Raw genomic sequence first — 17,227 nt, forward strand, 5'->3', positions numbered from 1 at the left:
GCTTCTTCAATGATATCGCCCTGTGGGCCGCGGAGCCCCAGTCCGGGATGGGGCTTAAGCGCGCACGCTCCACATTCCACAAGCCACTGCCACTGGAGACGACCAAAGCCCTCAATATTCGCGCCACCACCGATGTATCGTGCAGATAGTGCTATTCGGTGCTATTGTCTGTCATGAGGTGGCAGCACCTTCCAACCTGCGAATTGGGAATCAAAATAATGCAATGCACGCAACTTTGTTGCACGCAACGACACGCGTCACGCATCATGAAAGGAAAATATCGCAAAATTACATATATATTGTAAAAAAATCTCACGTCGAAGCGAGGCTCCGACAAAGCGAGACACGATTCAACACGTTTGCGCTGCATCCGAGGACCACGACGACTGTAATCGTGTTGGTATTTACGCTTAGCTAACGTTTTGCCGATTTAACTTCCACTTTTTGCCATTGCAATAGGCCTTGAGATTGTGCGTCTAAATTCTAAATTGCTAGTGCACAAAAACTCGACATTTTGAAGCCATTCTGGATCTTCTCTCGCCAGCTTGAAGACCTGAAGCGTGCAGCAAAAAAAGTACAATTTGGATTTTGGCTATTAACTTGGCTTTCAGCAGGTACAATACATACTACTATTAGTTCCTAAAATCAGCTTATTTTGAAAGTGGTGCGCATTTAATGCATCATTTATGCAAATTTTACGTCATGTACCAGCAGTGCCCTGAAGAAAGTTATCGAGGAGTATTCGAGCATGAGGATGGGCATCGGGAGTGCAAGGGTCTGAGAAATTTGGAACTTTTAATAGCTTTTGATTTGCCATTTTTGAACTCTCTTTTCAGTTGTTGGGGAAAAAGGCCACCGCTGATCTGAAACTCAAAATCCAAAGTGCTGAGGCGTTCGAGGACACTGACCGGTCGTACAGGTCAATCAAGAATTATTAGGGTCGCCATACTTCAAGGACATGAAGAAGTTTTCGCCCGGCAAGAACTCCGACCAAGTGAAAATGGAGCAGGAGGGCTTTCTGGACTTCGCCAATCTCGAGGCTCTTAAGAAATGTTATACAATTGGAAAAAAATCACCTTTTTTACTAACTGTAAGATTTTATAAACAGGGCAGCACTGGGAGATGAAGCTGTTGGAGGTGACCTTGCGCAAAGTGGCCCTGGGTGCCCTGCGGAGGCCTTTGGTGGCCAAAAGGTGGACCAGCAGAAAGTGGAGAGGAAAGCAAACTTGTCGTCGGCCCTCACCGCCGATGTGCGCATTGCCGAGATCAACGAGCAGATCCAGCAAATGAGTGGCGAAGCCCTTTTTGACAAGCTCAGCGACCAAGAGGCTGAGCACGACTGGTGCCGCATTTCGGTCACCGAATTCGAAGGTCAGCGTTCCCCACTCGAGCTGCGAGCAATGTGGAAGCAGTGCTTGGTCCTCACCCCAAAGAGGACGGACCAATCACAGAAATCAGCCTTCGTAGAGGTAAAATTCAAGAGTTTTCTTTTACACAGTTAATCGCACAAGATTATGCCAATTTTATTTTATGCAATTTGATATAGTTACAGCGTGTGGCTGGCATGGAGTGACCCTGCTTCACTAATTGCCATGGAAAATGGTTAAATTTTAACCGCGATCGAGAGCAAGAACATTTTCAAAAATTGGGCGGCCGTCAGTGTTTAAGTGAGTGGCAATTAAACGCTCCATGTACCAGTGCTTCCGGCACTTCCAATGCATTCTGAACAAGTTCAGGAAAGATTGGAGTGGCGCCGATGACAAGAAACTCAAAAGCGCCGTCAAGAGCCTGCAAAAAGGAAAATTCATTCTGTGGCAAAAGGTATTTTTATTACATTTCATTGTCATTATTTGGAATTTGTGTGTATTAAAACTTCATAAAAATCTGATGTGATTGATCAAGAATTTGAAGATGCAGAGGTTTATATAGACAAGAACAAAATGCCGTCAAACAAAGACCGAGGAATAGATTTAAAAAAGAGGAAGAAAAGAAATTAATGCAGAGGCCGAGATCGATTCGCCCAGTTTTCCAGATCTCCACCATTGTCTTGTCCTCATGTTCAGAGAACTTCAAGAAGAAAGGGTAGATTTTAATTTTATTTTAAAAGAAATTATCATTGCCATTTTGAAAATACTTCAATAGATCAGAGGGAAATGAGCAGAATGACCATGAAAAGCAACGAGCAGGAGCGAATGCTCGAGTGTGAACGAAGATCTCTGTCCGGTCTGCAAGTGCAACTGGACTTTCATTCTCAAAGTGTCCGAAAGACGGACGCAGAGTTGGAAACTTCTGTCCAGAAGGCGCTCAGACTGGAGGTCCAGTTGTCTCATGCCAAGCAGGAAATCGGTGTTCTCCGAGCAGAGTCCCACAAATTAGAGGTGTGATTTTTTTATTTATTTGGCAAGCAAACTTTACTTTGACTCTTTTGCAGGTTCAAATTCTGGAGTTGACGCAGAAAGCAGCGAGTCTTGAGACAAGGATGATTCAGTTTGCCAATTTCAACGAATCCTGCGGAGGCTTTCAAGACAAAGTTAAATTTTATCTTTCATTGTCTGAAAAGGAAAATCATGATGAGAAAATTTATAATGACTTTTATTCACTTGAATTGTGCAGGGAATTGTCTTCGCTGAGAAAAGAAGTGTGCCGAGTTCAAGATGATGTTGAAAAGTGTTGTTAGCAAAGCTGTGGCTTTTGTTACATTGTTAGAAACTTTTGCTGAATCTCATCAGAGTGAATGTGAGAATTGCAGAACTTCCTGGTGAAAAAGCAATAAAAGTGCATTTTGTTGTTCGGTTTTATTTTGCATTTAGCACAAATAAAGAAAAGTATTTCTGATAAGAACAAAATCACAAGTGTGAAGATCTTTTTGCATGTGTAGAGGATTTATCTTTTGTGATATAAATAAAACAAAATATCTTTCATGTGACAATTTGTTTCCTTTCATATCTTTTGCGCACCGATTAATACGAAAATAGTATTCAGACAAATAAAAAAGAATAAGAATTTTCTGTCCAATCAACAAAAATAAAACTTTATTTTGAGCAGTTACATTAATTTCGGAGTCCTTAATGTTGAGTACAATTATATGGGAATTATTATCATTCAAATTATAGGAGAGAGAGTTACATTTTCTTTGTGATCCGCACATAAAAAAAAAAAACAAGACGGGTGTTTAATTGGCTGTTGAAAGAGGTTGTCGAGTAAAAGCTCGCTCTTGAACCATGAATGAAACATTGAAATTTAAGTGCAGAATAGAGCTGCACCAGACAAGGAAAAGAGCCGCAATTGGCCAGGTAGATGGGGAACCAGCTGAGGAGCAGATCCGAGAAGAGCTCAAGGACGGAGAAGACAGAAAAGTGAGCAAATTAGAGCTGTCTTCCAATTTCTTTGTCTTCTCAGGGCACTGATTGGGTGTTCAACAAGCTTATCATGTCTCACAGCCGAAAAGAAATTATAAGTCAATTATCGGAGAGAACGTCGAATGGACTTGCATTCCTCCACAAGCACTTGCTGTCCCCGAGGACATCAGCCAGTGTAAGCCCCGAGGTCTCCTGCAAGCGATTTCCTCGGACAGAGCAGACAAACTTCTTCAAATTTGGAGACTCGAGAACACTCCGCATGAATTGGTTGTGGCATTCCAAAGCTTGCTGGGATCCAATGAGGAAGCAGCTGCCGAACGCTGTCAATCTCTCATAGAACAACTCGTCGATGGGCCCAGGATCAGTGAAAACAAGATTGTACAAGCAGACCGTCTTAAGACGAGGTGAGCCAAGTAGAACTTCCCAGTAGACCATTTCGCATGAAAGGAACACATCTCCTGAGGCGAGGCAGATTTTCTCAACTCTCTCGTGGCCTTTCCATGGCTTGGAAGGTTTTTTGTTAGAAGAGAGGTCTCCTTCAATTGTCAAGTTTGCCACATTGGGGCACAAGTCGAGCACTTCGTAGACGTCGATTGCGAAACTCATTCGCAGCAACGTCAGTTGGTTCAGACGTGGGCCAACTGATTGAAGGGAATGGAGTGAAAGGCGACCGTGGTCTCTCCCAGATAAAAGTAGCATTTCTAAGTGCTCCATTTTCACCAAAATTTCAGGGCTAATAATAGCTTCATTCCGGGTGTAGTTGATGAAAACGGACTTCACATTCGGCAGAAGCTCAGGCAATCTGTTTGAAAATGCGACATGTAAAAGTGACTATTTGAATATTAACATTTAATTTTGTACCTGTGGACTTGTCCAGCAACGTGGTAAACAACCTCCAAGTCGTAGCAAGTTTCCAGTTTGGGCAGCAATGTAATAGTTACTCCCTCCTCTTGCATACGCCCTTCGTAAAAGTGGGGGTACTCTGGAAAATTATAAAATGCACATATAAAACAATTCAATAGACTTTCTAGTGTTGAAAATTAAAACATTTATTGCTTAAATAAATGATTTCTGTATAGAAACTGATCATTTTAGGAAAAAAACTTTATTTAAATAAATACCTAATTTTGCAAGACTGCAGAGGACTTTCAATCTGGGCAGCTTTTCAAAAAGAACTTGAATGTTTGCCGCTTTCTCCAGCTCAGCGTGGGTCATTTGTTTAAAGTAGTCGCTGCCAATAAAGATCTCTTTGAGATTTGGCAGCTTCTTCAAATGTTCCACTCCTTTGGTGGTGAAGTTGGCTGACCTTTGCATGCAAATTGTTTGCAGACTTTTGCAACACTTCACTACCAGGCCAAGATTGTCTAAAAAGAACGATTAATGACTCATTAATTATTATTTAAAGATTATATTCAAAACATACTGTCACTCAGGCAGCACATTGAGGCGTCGAGATATTTCAGGTTCCTCAATCTGATGATGCAGTTGGTTATTGCCAGGTTGTCCAGGGGTGTCTCACAACTGAGAAATACATTCGCGTTTCTGATTTCTTGCAGATTAACAGAATGATCAGAGAGTCGCTGCCAAAATCGTAGAATCTCCTCATCGCTGCACTTCGCAAGTAAAACCAAGTCAATCTCCTCGAGCTCTTTGTTGATCAAAAGCTCAACCAGTCCCACTGGCGGCAGCAACTTTGCAGACTGGTTGAAATCATAAGTCTGTAATAATTTATTTTTCAGCTTCTGAGATAATTTGTGTCTTAGTATCCGATTAATCAATAATTGAAACCAATTATTCAGAACAATTGTATATATGCAAATTACAAACCTGCAGCCGTCCGTTGGCAGAAGGCAGCACAGATTTAAAAGTTTTCAAGTCAAATCCAAACTTCGGAACCAATTTTGAGAGCCTGGCCAGGACCTCCGTTTTGGACTCATCAGCTGCAAAATGTTATAATTTTTTATTTAGATGGCTCTATAAACAAACATTTTTTTAAATTTCCTCATGACTTATTAATATGTTTCTTTGTTCAAGTATAAAATAAAATGTTCAAATAATAACAAACGAAAATGTAATTATTTCAAATAATATCTTACTCAAAGTCATCAGTAGCTCTCGGCTCAAATATCGCTCAGCTCTTTCTGGATTCAAAAACAGGGAAACAACTTCCCGCAAGGCCAGCAATTGCAACGGGGCTTCATTCAGCTGCAAGTTGTTGACAGTGCTGGCTTCCATGGAAAGCACCCTGGTGCTTTCAGAGCTCAGCACTGCAACTGCAAAGTAAAATAGAACACATTAACGTAATTAAATGCACTCTGCTTTCAAATATTTATGCAGTATTAACATATAATATGTTTTTCGCCCCATTTTATATTCAATGGCAAAAAGTTGGGATTGAAGATTATAATATTGCATACGCATAATTTATGATTACGTGTTAAACGCGGAACAGAAAATACTGACCTTTAAACGATTTTAACCACCCTCGATCCAGTCGATCCATTGTCTCTGGAGTCTGGAAAAAGCTGCAAAATTAGGGGAAAATGTGCGAGAATCCACAAAAGGCCTGTTGACAGTGGTGAGTCGCTGGCGTACGGACAGAGGGCAGCACAGGCCAGCGGCAGAGGGAACGAGGAGAGGGTGTTGAGCCTCCAGCCCTTTTTGCCTCCAGCGTTCCCCTCTCCGCACTTTAGGCGGCAGGTTCAAATTGCATAATAAAACGAAGACGCAACCACAATTTTTGCTTCAATAACAACGGCGCAAATTGCGTCTTTTCTTACATTTTTGGGACCACGGTCGATAATATCGCTATGCCTGAGCAAAGACAGGTTTCTGCCGCCGACGGCAACGAGAATTTGTTGCAAGAGAAAATCGATAATCTTAAGAAGAACTGAAGAATTAATCGAATTTATGGCAGTAGTGCCTGCGGAGAAAATTATGTGTTTGCCATTTTTGAACTCTCTTTTTTTAGTTGTTGGGGAAAAAGGCCTTAAAGGCCGCCACTAGCTGATCTGAAACTCAAGTTCCAAAGTGCCGAGGCGTTCGAGGACACTTGACCGGTCGTACAGGTCAATCAAGAATTATTAGGGTCGCCATACTTCAAGGACATGAAGAAGTTTTCGCCCGGCAAGAACTCCGACCAAGTGAAAATGGAGCAGGAGGGCTTTCTGGACTTCGCCAATCTCGAGGCTCTTAAGAAATGTTATACAATTGGAAAAAAATCACCTTTTTTACTAACTGTAAGATTTTATAAACAGGGCAGCACTGGGAGATGAAGCTGTTGGAGGTGACCTTGCGCAAAGTGGCCCTGGGTGCCCTGCGGAGGCCTTTGGTGGCCAAAAGGTGGACCAGCAGAAAGTGGAGAGGAAAGCAAACTTGTCGTCGGCCCTCACCGCCGATGTGCGCATTGCCGAGATCAACGAGCAGATCCAGCAAATGAGTGGCGAAGCCCTTTTTGACAAGCTCAGCGACCAAAAGGCTGAGCACGACTGGTGCCGCATTTCGGTCACCGAATTCAAAGGTCAGCGTTCGCCACTCGAGCTGCAAGCCATGTGGAAGCAGTGCTTGGTCCTCACCCTGGAGAGGACGGCCTGGACCAAACATGAAAATGATCTCTTGAGGGTAATTTGTGAGAACTTCTTTTAGATAACAAAAAATCGACTAGATTGATTATTAGATATTTTATAAATGACAAATCTCTGCAGTATTGTTTGAAATGTAGAGAAACTGCTTCACCTACGCCAATTAATGGCATAAATAGAAATGTAAAATCGAAGAATTGTGACCTCAATTCCACTCTCAGTTTAAGTCTCTGGCTGTGATGCTGCTTTACTCATAGATTTTTCCCACGATGGAAGGTATTAATTTAATTACGTGAATATTTTTTATTTAGTTTGCTGCGAGCAAGTACAGTTTTCAAAACTGGGCGGCCGTCAGTGCCGAAATGAGTGGCAAACGCTCATCCATGTACCAGTGCTTCCTGCACTACCAAATTAAGCATTCTGAACAAGTTCAGGGAGGTTTGGAGTGGCGCCGATGACAAGAAACTCGAATCCACTGTCAAGAATCTGCAGAAAGGAAAATTCATTACTCCGGAAAAGAAGGTATTTCCTTTATTACTGATTTCAACATCAAATATTTTTTAAATTCCTTTTATCCGTAATGAGCATTTTTATATGTGCTTGACATAATGTTGGCAGGTATTTTATTATTACTTCTTAAACATCTGAAGTGAATGATCAAGAATTAGAAGCTGCAAAGGTATATCACATATAGGTATACATTGACAAGCAAAATGTCGTCAAACAAGAACGAGAGGAATTGAAACCGGCGCAAGAAAGGAAGAAAATGCAGAGGCCGAGATCGATTCGCCCATTTTTCCGGATCTCCACCATTGTCTTGTCCTCATTCTCAGAGAACTTCAAGAAGAAAGGGTAGATTTTGATTTTATTTAAAAAGAAATTATCATTGCAATTTGAAAATACTTCAGGTTTTGCGCATTCATTAGATCAGAGGGAAATCAGTAGAATGATGATGAAAAGCGACAAGCAGGAGCAAATGCTCGAGGGTGAGCAAAGATCTCTCGTCCGGACTGCTAGTACAACTGGACTTTCATTCTCAAAGTGTCCGAAAGAAGGACGCCGAGTTGGAAACTTCTGTCCAGAAGGCACTCAGACTGGAGGTCCAGTTGTCTCTTGCCAAGCAGGAAATTGGTGTTCTCCGAGCAGAGTCCCACAAATTAGAGGTGATTTTTTATTTATTTTGCCAGCAATTTTACTTTGACACCTTTTTAGGTTCAAATTCTGAAGTTGACACAAAAAGCAGCGAGTCTTGAGACAAGGATGATTCAGTTTGCCAATTTCAACGAATCCTGCGGAGGCTTTCAAGACAAAGTTAAATTTTATCTTTCATCGTCTGAACAGTGAGATTAGAATTTGTATAAATGACTGATTTTGATACTCGAATTGTGCAGGGAATTGTCTTCGCTGAGGAAAGAAGTTTGCCGAGTTCAAGATTATGTTGAAAAGTGTTGTAAGCAAGCTGTGGGTTTTGATACCTTCTGGTGGAAAAAGAATACCTTTAGTTGCTTCAGTTTTTTGTGTAGATGCTAATATAAATGTAAAGAAGAATTTAAAGAAATAAGTGGCCACACAAATGCGAACTTCATTTAAATGTACGTTCTGCTCTTGTGAAATAAGAGAAAAAATATCAAGATTTAATACAAAGCCAGGAATGTGGTCAAGTTTGCTTCTGATGCCCAGAAGGCTTAAAGGGTCGGTCGGAAGGGAAAAAAGAAAAACGCCCTGCACTTTGAGCTGCACCAGGTCTTTTGCAAGCAGCGGATGGTCAAGGCCGCGGCCACTGACCCCGACTACTACAGCATCCTCAACGTGTACCGCCAGCTGCGGATGCTGCGTTTCAAAGTGGGCTGGGACTGTGGCAAGACGAGTGTCACTCAATTGATTCCTCAGAACGACTCTTCTGGAAGAGCGCAACATTTTGCCCATGAGCCTGGAGGATAAGAGGGAGGTGCCAACCTACACCTCAAGGGAGTTTTCACCAGGGCTGACTTGACCTGGAACCCACCTGATTTGGATTACAATATGAAGGTCTCAATTCATTTTACCAAATTTTTATATATTTTTCTTTAGTTGACGAAGACGCCCGTCCTGAGCAGAATGGCAAAGGCTCTCGTGAATTGCCAATCCTGAAGAAGCCGTGTCCCTTTTCATGCAGAGGTTTTTCTCGCTGCTGCTCTGGCCAAGCTACATGTCTTGCTTTGCGTAAGTCTTCCTAAAATGTCTTTAAGACCAAATGAATGAAATGTGGATTAAATTAGTCCTTCGCTGGACTACAAAGAGGACTTGTTTGAGGGTGAAAGGATGGCTTTTGTGCTAGTTCCAATGAAGACGAGGACGAAGTGGACAACTTGTTCCTTGACTTTGACACTGACGAGGAGGGCAAAAAGAAGAAATCCTGCAATGAAATGTGAGTGTCATTTCTGTTAATGGAAAATTCATTGAATTTGATCAGGGAAAGTGAGGAGGAGAGGAAGTGGATGCTGAGGAAGCAGTGGCTGCAGTACAGGGAAGAGAAACTGAGTCCGCCAGTGCTGGTGGAAAAATAGGTGCCCAAGAAGAGGGTAAGAAAGAAGATGGAAGCGGACAATGCTTGCAGAGCCTCATCAGGAACAACATTTCCTTCGCTCCATAGAATTGAATGGATTTTTAGGATTTCTCTTTGCTTCAGATTATAATCTTAATGTTAGTATTTTTACTAGGACAATACAATTAAAATTTAACATCTAAAACAAATGTATTAAACACCTGAATGTATTTAGAATATAAGAACTCCTTGACACCTACGATTTCATTATGAGAAGCTTTTTTCACAACAATTATTTGATGCAGGAAAAATGTAATTTAATTACATATTTAGCAATGTCCTCATTTTTCTGTAAATAAATTTGATTCTCTAAGGGTTTAATAATAAATTTTATAACAAAAGAAGATCCGTGTGTTTCAATTATACTAGTATTCACACTTCAATTCATCTTGCGAAAGTCAACATTGTGAGCTTTGGTTTCGATTAAAATTCTGTGACTTTTTATTACAAGATCTTTAGATCTTACAAAATGCGAAATTGTTATTTGTGAAATTAAGCTTTTTGCTTCATTGTAAATGAATTTAAGCAGTCAAGTTCATTTCTTCTTAAGCGATAAGTTGCAAATTTTGGGTTGAAGAACAAAATTGGTACAGCATTATTTAAAGTCAATTTATTTTTAGAAGCAGCGCACATAAATGAATAACAAATCCTCAAGCCAATATATAAGAAATACTTAAAATAAAATGCTTAATTTATAGAATAAGTTGAATCAAATTTTACAGCTATAATTTTTTTACAATTGCATCAATATTGAGCAGGACATTAATATTCTATTAAAAAATCAGCACAAAAATTAGAATACCTTGCAGGGGATGAAATGATCCAACTGCTTAGGTTTTGCATTGGTGCCACTCTCCTTCAAATACTTTTTAACATGGACATGAAAATAAATATAGAGAAAATCAGACACATTATTATACTGCTGATCATCCTTTCGTTGGTCAACGTACAATTGCTGAATTTGTTGGCACAGTGTCAAGTTCTCAGGAGAAAGTTTGGAAAGGTGCAGTTTTCCACGGAATAAATGCATTGGCTGCCTAATGTTTGCCTCAAATTTGGGACAGAGAAATCTTTTGAATTTGTCATTGCAAGTGACGAACTCGTGGCAGGTGGTTAGGTTTTTTGACTCCGGCCAATCCTCTATGCAAGCTCTGCAATGGCACCTGAAAGAGCGACCAAACAGTGAGCAGTAAACAGCCTTGCGCTCTTCTAGTGGAGCCACCGAGTACTTCATGCCCCTTGTAGTGATCGAGACATTTTCGCCAACAGAAATTGGTCGCGAGGCTCGAAGAACCAAAGTTTTCTGATAATAATGACAGAAAGTGTTGGAATCACAAGTTGAAATCAGCCTGGATGTTTTGGGGTAAATACCAAAAGCAATGTTGATAAGACCAGAAGGATCGGCACAAAGTTCCCCACCAACTAGAGACATCTCAGTGAGCATCAGGTGCCTATTAATGTGCCCCCCAAACAGGATCTTAGCAGATTTCACCAAAAATTTGAAAAGTGCTGGTTTCTGAGCAGAAGATAAGCCCAAAGATTTAGATTTAGTGACTCTCCGAATGCCAGCCTGGAATGGTTCACCGTATGCTAAATCACCCATTTCACATCCTTCAATTTGCATCAAGTCTCTGAGTTCCTGCGGTGTGCTAGAATGGTCGGCATTTTCAACAAAATAGTTGATGCATGTTTCAAGGCCGTATTTCGAAATCATGGCAAAAGAATAATTGACTGCGGCGATGAATCCAACAGGGTGTGATGTGTTGATTTTCCCGCTGATAAGCTTCTCAACGATCTCTTTCTTCACCATGCACTCATTCTTGTGGTAGTTTTCCCAGGCTTCAGATACACACGTCTCACTACAATAAAGAGCCTGGAACACAAATGGGAAAAATAAGACATATATTCATGCTTCGATAATAAATACGGTGAGGCATAAAATAGGAATTTGAAATTATCTCATAATTTCTATAATCTGGTATTATTTGAGTTTTATTGGTTTTGCAGAATTAAATTTGAATCTGACAAATGATGCTACATTAAATTTAAAACTCAAAAGCAGTGTATTTAAGATTTCGATTTGGGATATATATGAAGAAACAATAATCTAATGAAAATCAAATTTACCTGAGAGCAGGTCTGGCAAGGCTGGAGGTTTACACAAACCTTGAGGCAGCGACTGCAGTGGATCCAACTTGGATCACCTCCATTCATGTGGCAATGGTTGACCACGAGCTTTGGTTCCTCAATCAGCAGAACGTCACCTATGCAATAATAAAAGAGCATTTTAAAATCAATTTCAGCAAACAGATCATTCAAAATAATTATACCGGTGTTAATATTCCTGTTGGCCACCAATGACAATTTCTGGCCAATAAGCTTTATGTCGAGAGCTGACGAAATGGACGAGTCCTGGGGATGTGGTCCGCAGCACAGAGGAGGAGGTTCAAGGTACTCTACTCTGATTCGCGGCAACTTTGGCTGGTGACGTTCTGCGAATTGGCCTTTGATGCGCTCAAAGGCTGCCGACTCCATTTGCTGATCCTCAAACAGCCGCATAACCGCCTGCATGTGCACTTCGGCTTCAGTTTGCTGACCCTGAGCCTTGTAGCAGGTGGCCATTCTCAGGTGCAGTTTGTAAGCCAAATTATCAGGGTAGTTGTTCTGCAGAGCGAATTTGGCGTCGCTGATGCACTCGTCGTAGTAGCCCAGGCAAAGCAGGACTGCGCTTCGGTTGGCGTAGGCCAGGCCACGCAGTTCGCTGCCGGCAGCAGCCCTGGCGAGGCTCTTGGTGTAATGGGACACCGCGTTCCAGTAGTCGCCGGCCTGGAAGAACTCGTTGCCCAGGTTCCTCAACTTGTCCGGATCAATCAGTCCGAGAGGGAGCCCTCCATGTCTGATCTGCTCACCTTTCAGCATTTTTTGTCCAGAAAAGCACAAATATATAGCAGCAGAGCGTCCTGCACACAAGAGACAAGCGAGGTTTCACCTGAGGATATGAAAAGGTAAATTTTAGATAATATTAAAAGGAATTGCTTATCGAACAAATGGTTTCTGTTTTTATGGCACTTCTGCTGATCTGATGATCTCCATTTAATTTTAACTCACAAATTCTCTGAATTAATTATTGTGAGATGAAAGTTGAAAGTAGGAAAAAGGCCGGCTTTAAATTTAAAAATTGAGATACTTCTCATGTTCCGAATAATACCCTTTTTATCAAATGAAACCAAATTTTAACTTTTTCGTTCAACACATTCGCCGATTTGATTAACCTGATCGTTTTTGCGGCGCGAGTGGAAACGCCACTAAAAACCAGACACCAAAATCTCCTTAGATAACCTACCCTATTGAAATTTTTGCAAACGTCTGCGGCCGCCGCAACAGTCTCGTCCAACTTTTTTTTACCGTCCCGGCCCGTCCGAATTGGGTGTGCGCGGCAAAATGCCGAAGTAGGACACTCTATGCCGAAGCAAACGTGCAAGATGGCCGAAACCGACGCTCTCCGTTTTTGTGCCTTTGTGGTGTGCAAAATCTTACGGGTCGTCACACTGTCGAAGGGTGTGATTTTTGTTGAGAATCGTGCACACTTTTGCACAAACTTGTATGAACCAGGGCAGGCTTCTTTCGCTCCTGCCAGCGCCAGCACAACCCCCACCCCCTCTCGGCCTTCTCCGCAGCGCACCGTTGCCAAGCCTATAGGCCGTGCTACTCGTTTCCATGGCAACACACAATTTCTCTCAAGAGAAAATTATCACACTACATAAACAATTTTAAGTTTTTGATGTGCGAATTTAAATTTATATGTTCTATTTACATGGAATTATTAAAAAGTTCTCTGCTTCTTTTACGCTTAAGTCTGACATAAAGAGAAATATTATATCCGATATAATATCGACAAATGTAAAAATTAATAAAATAAAATAAAAGAATTCTTTTAAATTTTTCATGATTTTTATAAGATCTTTATGAATGGATTCCTGTTGACGTCCTTTTCAAAACAAAGACACTTATGTATGAAATTTCTTCAGGGTGATTTCACGTCTTAAAAACCAAAGTGTGGACGCTTATATGATTTATTTGACAATTATTTAAAACAGGTTTTCTAGATAAATGCTATCCTTCACATCTGCTTCACATCAAATTAAACCCACTCCGAATTATAAGCTCACAAATGAAATATAAATAAAATGAACAAAAGACAAACAAATGGAATTTTCATTTCCCTCTTTTTGTTACATAATATTTTATTTTTTGCATCGGATAGAAGCCTTAATTGTGATCAGCCCATCGTAAAAGAAATCTAAGGTAATCTTCTAATCTATTAAATACATTCAGGAGTTCAATACATATAATATTCAGATGTAACCCATTTATGGCGTATTATTGAACATATTCACAATATCGGTCTCAGTGGTTAGGTTAAATAATTTCATTCAATTCACATATTGTACATAATAAATGAAATGTTTTGAAATAAATTCATGCATTTTATCAATCAGACCTTAAACATTTCCTATGTAGAATTAATTAAAAGCATTAAAAGATAAGCTTTGGATTGGACTGTCTGCAAATTACTTCAAATTTTCTTCATTTGGTGGTCAACACGTCGGAGTATTTACTCCAGTCATCTCCTGAAGTGGTTAGAGCAGAATGGAACTGTCTTTTTACTTCGTCCAAGTTCCTGGCAGAATCTGTTACCACTTTTTCAGGACATTCCTCTGCAACTTTGACGTTGTTTGTGCTCTGCGCCTCGGATGAAATTTCTTGCTTGTCGGTTTGGACTGACTTTTCATCAGTTGGGGCTTTCTTTGAGGAAATCTGCAGCTGCTTCAACTCATTTCTATAAAACAAATTAACAAATAAGCTCCAAAGCTATATAGAAAATATTCAATATAAACTTGAGGTCAATTATTTCTTGCTTCGAAACGTCTTCGCTGGCTTTGCCGGCAGCTAACTTTGCCTCTGCAAGACTCAGCTTAGAATTTGTCTCTGATTCAAGCTTTTGGAGAATCTCCTGCGACTGAACAGCTTTGCTCAGAATGTCTTTCAGTTGTTTCGAGACCATTTTCTCACTTGCAAGACTTTTCTCTAAGGTTTTGATTTGACAAACAAGCTGAAAATCCATTATATAAAATAAGTTTATGAAACGTTTATAATAGTTAAACCTCTTTTGTCAAACTGCTTTCATTTGGTTTATCAGTGTTTTTCGATAGTAGCATATTTTTTTGAAGACCATCAATACATTCTGAAAAGTGGACTTTTATTATGCAAAAAAAATACTTATCTTAATTACTATAATCGAGAACTAAGGCAACAAAATGTGTACTTTGCTTTTCTACCAAGACATTCCGCAATTTGTCATATTCAATCAGATGACTTTTCTGCAGAGTCTCAAACATCTCAACTGAGGCATCAAAACCCACAGCTTGCTTACAACACTTTTCAACATCATCTTGAACTCGGCAAACTTCTTTTCTCAGCGAAGACAATTCACTGCACAATTCGAGTATCAAAATCAGTCATTTATACAAATTCTAATCTCACTGTTCAGACGATGCAAGATAAAATTTAACTTTGTCTTGAAAGCCTCCACAGGATTCGTTGAAATTGGCAAACTGAATCATCCTTGTCTCAAGACTCGCTGCTTTTTGTGTCAACTCCAGAATTTGAACCTAAAAAGGTGTCAAAGTAAAATTGCTGGCAAAATAAATAAAAAATCACCTCTAATTTGTGGGACTCTGCTCGGAGAACACCAATTTCCTGCTTGGCAAGAGACAACTGGACCTCCAATCTGAGTGCCTTCTGGACAGAAGTTTCCAACTCTGCGTCCTTCTTTCGGACACTTTGAGAATGAAAGTCCAGTTGCACTTGCAGACCGGACAGAGATCTTCGTTCGCACTCGAGCATTCGCTCCTGCTCGTTGCTTTTCATCGTCATTCTGCTCATTTCTCTCTGATCCAATGTGTGCACAACCTGAAATGTTTCCCAATTAAAATGATTATCTTTCACAAAATAAAAAAAGTACATACCCTTTTTTCTTGAAGTTCCCTGAGCATGAGGACAAGACGATGGTGGAGATCCGGAAAACTGGGCGAATCGATCTCGGCCTCTGCATTTTCTTCCTTTCTTGCGCCGGTTTCTTTTCCTCGATCTTTGTTTGACGACATTTTGTTCTTTTCTATATTCACCTTCTTTAATTGTAGCTCCAAATTGTCGATCAATCGCTACAGATGTGTATGAAGATATAATTATTATCGAAAATACCTGCCAACATTGTTTAAACACACAAAAAATTGTTAATAATTTTTGAATCTATGTATACGTTATTAAGCAGGTGCAAATAAAAACGATGGAAACATTAGAACTGTACACGTTTTCATGATCTCTCTAATGAAATTGCAGTCATATTAATATAATTATGTACGTACATAATTACGCTTATCATGCTAACGCAAATGAGCGAGCCGAGCGAGTGTTGACGTGTTTCGAGTCGACTAATTCGACTCGTTTCGTTTTGTTCTGTCTCATATGACGTGTCGCTCCTCGTCACTCTTCTGTCTCTTCTCTTTCTTGCTGCGTCTGCTTGTGGCGCTTGTGCTTGTCTTTCATTACTTAATTTCTCCTTTTTTCCTGCGTCAACGTGATCAAAGTGATCAAACCTCTCAAACCTGTTAAACTCAGATCACATTCCACCAAATCCACCAATAAAACGTCAATGGTCAATTATTCTCATTATTTCACGATCACGACTGCCGCTCCATCTCACGACGTTTCATGCAAGCATTGCCAAACTAACAAGTCTAAGCCGGGAAACAGCAGAGAGCAGAGTGAAGTAGAGTGAGCAGACAGACCAAGCAGACGCCGGACGCAGGTCATACGCAGGCCACACGCAGGCCGGACACAGGCCAGACGCCAAACTTGTGTGGCACAGACACAAAGAAGTCGCTCCTTGCAAGAATTAAGTCATCGACACCGACATCGCTTTTTCTCTCCGCATCTTTCATAAATTTGGCCAGAGGACGGAAATTCCGGGAAATTCCAACGACCATGGATCGTAGTTGGGTCAGTTCCTCAAGCGGATTCAAAGGTTTGTATCATAAATACTTTATTTCAGAAACATGTTAACGGTCTTTTGGACTCGCGGGGGTCGATTTTGGGGGTAGGCGAAGTTTCGTCGAAGAGCATGACAGAGAGAATGACAGAGTATGGGAGCATAATCTTCTGTCATTCTCTGTCATTAATCCTGTCATTCTGTGTCATTCTCTGTCATGGATTTTTTAGCTGGGCCCATGTGAGGCCCAAGCCGGGCCCATTTCATTCTCTGTCATTCCCTGCCATTCTGTGTGATTCCCTGTCATACTGTGTGATTCTCTGTCATATTTTATCATTCTGTGTCATTCCCTGCCATTATGTGTCATTCTGTGTCATTCTTTGTCATAATGTGTCGTTTTGTGTAATTCTCTGTCATTTTGTGTCATTCATATTTTAGGGGCCCCATATGGGACCCTAACACTGGGCCCATTTCGTTTTACTTCATTCCCTGTCATTCTTTGTCATTCCCTGTCATTCTGTGTCATTCACTGTCATTATGTGTCATTCACTGTCATTATGTGTCATTCTCTGTCATTTTGTGTCATTCTGTGTAATTTTGGGACATTCCCTACCAGCTGCCCGCGCGTCAATATTTAAAGAAAAAAAGTGCA

General features: G+C 40.6%; 4 protein-coding genes and 1 long non-coding RNA gene across 27 annotated transcripts; 2 read left to right on the plus strand and 3 right to left on the minus strand.

Moving 5' to 3' along the window:
• The first annotated feature begins 234 nt into the window (after positions 1-234).
• On the plus strand, positions 235-2,907 carry LOC132195637 (uncharacterized). 5 transcript variants are annotated; one of them, XR_009441656.1, is made up of 9 exons: positions 235-400; positions 460-614; positions 663-775; positions 837-1,052; positions 1,109-1,469; positions 1,547-1,821; positions 1,903-2,082; positions 2,143-2,378; positions 2,432-2,907. XR_009441656.1 is itself a non-coding variant. In XM_059617761.1 (3 exons), the coding sequence occupies exons 2-3, from the start codon at positions 2,154-2,156 to the stop codon at positions 2,675-2,677; spliced, it is 471 nt and encodes a 156-aa protein (XP_059473744.1). In that variant the 5' UTR covers positions 1,836-2,082; positions 2,143-2,153; the 3' UTR covers positions 2,678-2,907. The 5 variants fall into 5 exon arrangements, 1 of the variants encoding a protein (XP_059473744.1); XR_009441655.1 differs by having other exon boundaries at positions 715-775; XR_009441654.1 differs by having other exon boundaries at positions 460-775.
• A 77-nt stretch (positions 2,908-2,984) lies between these two features.
• LOC132195635 (uncharacterized) lies at positions 2,985-5,950 on the minus strand. Its single transcript, XM_059617760.1, has 7 exons — positions 5,823-5,950; positions 5,456-5,632; positions 5,187-5,299; positions 4,783-5,077; positions 4,481-4,723; positions 4,221-4,341; positions 2,985-4,161 (listed from the first exon to the last, which is right to left on the minus strand). The coding sequence occupies exons 1-7, from the start codon at positions 5,860-5,862 to the stop codon at positions 3,459-3,461; spliced, it is 1,692 nt and encodes a 563-aa protein (XP_059473743.1). The 5' UTR covers positions 5,863-5,950; the 3' UTR covers positions 2,985-3,458.
• A 125-nt stretch (positions 5,951-6,075) lies between these two features.
• LOC132195647 (uncharacterized) lies at positions 6,076-9,829 on the plus strand. Of its 18 annotated transcripts, none has more exons than XR_009441677.1 (11): positions 6,084-6,560; positions 6,617-6,980; positions 7,252-7,462; positions 7,559-7,792; positions 7,849-8,103; positions 8,153-8,280; positions 8,332-8,401; positions 8,452-8,532; positions 8,586-9,142; positions 9,199-9,347; positions 9,393-9,829. It is a non-coding gene; the product is annotated as an uncharacterized LOC132195647 (long non-coding RNA). The 18 variants fall into 18 exon arrangements; XR_009441676.1 differs by having other exon boundaries at positions 8,464-8,532; positions 8,590-9,142; XR_009441672.1 differs by having other exon boundaries at positions 6,076-6,187; positions 6,331-6,560; positions 8,332-9,142.
• Positions 9,830-10,127: 298 nt separating this feature from the next.
• Positions 10,128-13,133, minus strand: LOC132195681 (SET and MYND domain-containing protein 4-like). Its single transcript, XM_059617841.1, has 4 exons — positions 12,868-13,133; positions 11,855-12,513; positions 11,652-11,788; positions 10,128-11,397 (listed from the first exon to the last, which is right to left on the minus strand). Exons 2-4 carry the CDS (start codon positions 12,441-12,443, stop codon positions 10,318-10,320), a joined length of 1,806 nt encoding a protein of 601 aa, XP_059473824.1. The 5' UTR covers positions 12,444-12,513; positions 12,868-13,133; the 3' UTR covers positions 10,128-10,317.
• A 450-nt stretch (positions 13,134-13,583) lies between these two features.
• Positions 13,584-16,123, minus strand: LOC132195666 (uncharacterized). Of its 2 annotated transcripts, none has more exons than XM_059617813.1 (8): positions 15,953-16,123; positions 15,554-15,748; positions 15,246-15,497; positions 15,069-15,196; positions 14,851-15,017; positions 14,690-14,769; positions 14,423-14,637; positions 13,584-14,364 (listed from the first exon to the last, which is right to left on the minus strand). In XM_059617813.1, exons 2-8 carry the CDS (start codon positions 15,689-15,691, stop codon positions 14,112-14,114), a joined length of 1,233 nt encoding a protein of 410 aa, XP_059473796.1. In that variant the 5' UTR covers positions 15,692-15,748; positions 15,953-16,123; the 3' UTR covers positions 13,584-14,111. The 2 variants fall into 2 exon arrangements, with proteins under 2 accessions (XP_059473796.1, XP_059473795.1); XM_059617812.1 differs by having other exon boundaries at positions 15,554-15,788.
• Between the last annotated feature and the right edge of the window lie 1,104 nt (positions 16,124-17,227).

The sequence above is a fragment of the Neocloeon triangulifer genome, unplaced genomic scaffold (genome assembly GCF_031216515.1).
Source record: "Neocloeon triangulifer isolate White Clay Creek 2 clone unplaced genomic scaffold, ASM3121651v1 ptg000010l, whole genome shotgun sequence".
Taxonomy (NCBI): Eukaryota; Metazoa; Arthropoda; class Insecta; order Ephemeroptera; family Baetidae; genus Neocloeon; species Neocloeon triangulifer.

What these genes read in the sequence shown, in the direction of transcription:
- LOC132195635 (XM_059617760.1), bottom strand. Translation starts at nt 5,862, where the DNA reads ATGGATCGACTGGATCGAGGGTGGTTAAAATCGTTTAAAG. An exon ending in AATGTGCTGCCTGAGTGACA is followed by an intron (nt 4,724 to 4,782) that starts GTATGTTTTGAA and finishes CGTTCTTTTTAG; the next exon opens with ACAATCTTGGCCTGGTAGTG. An exon ending in GTTGCTGGACAAGTCCACAG is followed by an intron (nt 4,162 to 4,220) that starts GTACAAAATTAA and finishes ATTTTCAAACAG; the next exon opens with ATTGCCTGAGCTTCTGCCGA.
- LOC132195637 (XM_059617761.1), top strand. Translation starts at nt 2,154, where the DNA reads ATGAGCAGAATGACCATGAAAAGCAACGAGCAGGAGCGAATGCTCGAG. An exon ending in CAGAGTCCCACAAATTAGAG is followed by an intron (nt 2,379 to 2,431) that starts GTGTGATTTTTT and finishes ACTCTTTTGCAG; the next exon opens with GTTCAAATTCTGGAGTTGAC.
- LOC132195681 (XM_059617841.1), bottom strand. Translation starts at nt 12,443, where the DNA reads ATGCTGAAAGGTGAGCAGATCAGACATGGAGGGCTCCCTCTCGGACTG. An exon ending in CAACAGGAATATTAACACCG is followed by an intron (nt 11,789 to 11,854) that starts GTATAATTATTT and finishes ATTATTGCATAG; the next exon opens with GTGACGTTCTGCTGATTGAG. An exon ending in CTTGCCAGACCTGCTCTCAG is followed by an intron (nt 11,398 to 11,651) that starts GTAAATTTGATT and finishes TTTGTGTTCCAG; the next exon opens with GCTCTTTATTGTAGTGAGAC.
- LOC132195666 (XM_059617813.1), bottom strand. Translation starts at nt 15,691, where the DNA reads ATGTCGTCAAACAAAGATCGAGGAAAAGAAACCGGCGCAAGAAAGGAA. An exon ending in CAGAGTCCCACAAATTAGAG is followed by an intron (nt 15,197 to 15,245) that starts GTGATTTTTTAT and finishes ACACCTTTTTAG; the next exon opens with GTTCAAATTCTGGAGTTGAC. An exon ending in CAAGAAATAATTGACCTCAA is followed by an intron (nt 14,365 to 14,422) that starts GTTTATATTGAA and finishes TTTGTTTTATAG; the next exon opens with AAATGAGTTGAAGCAGCTGC.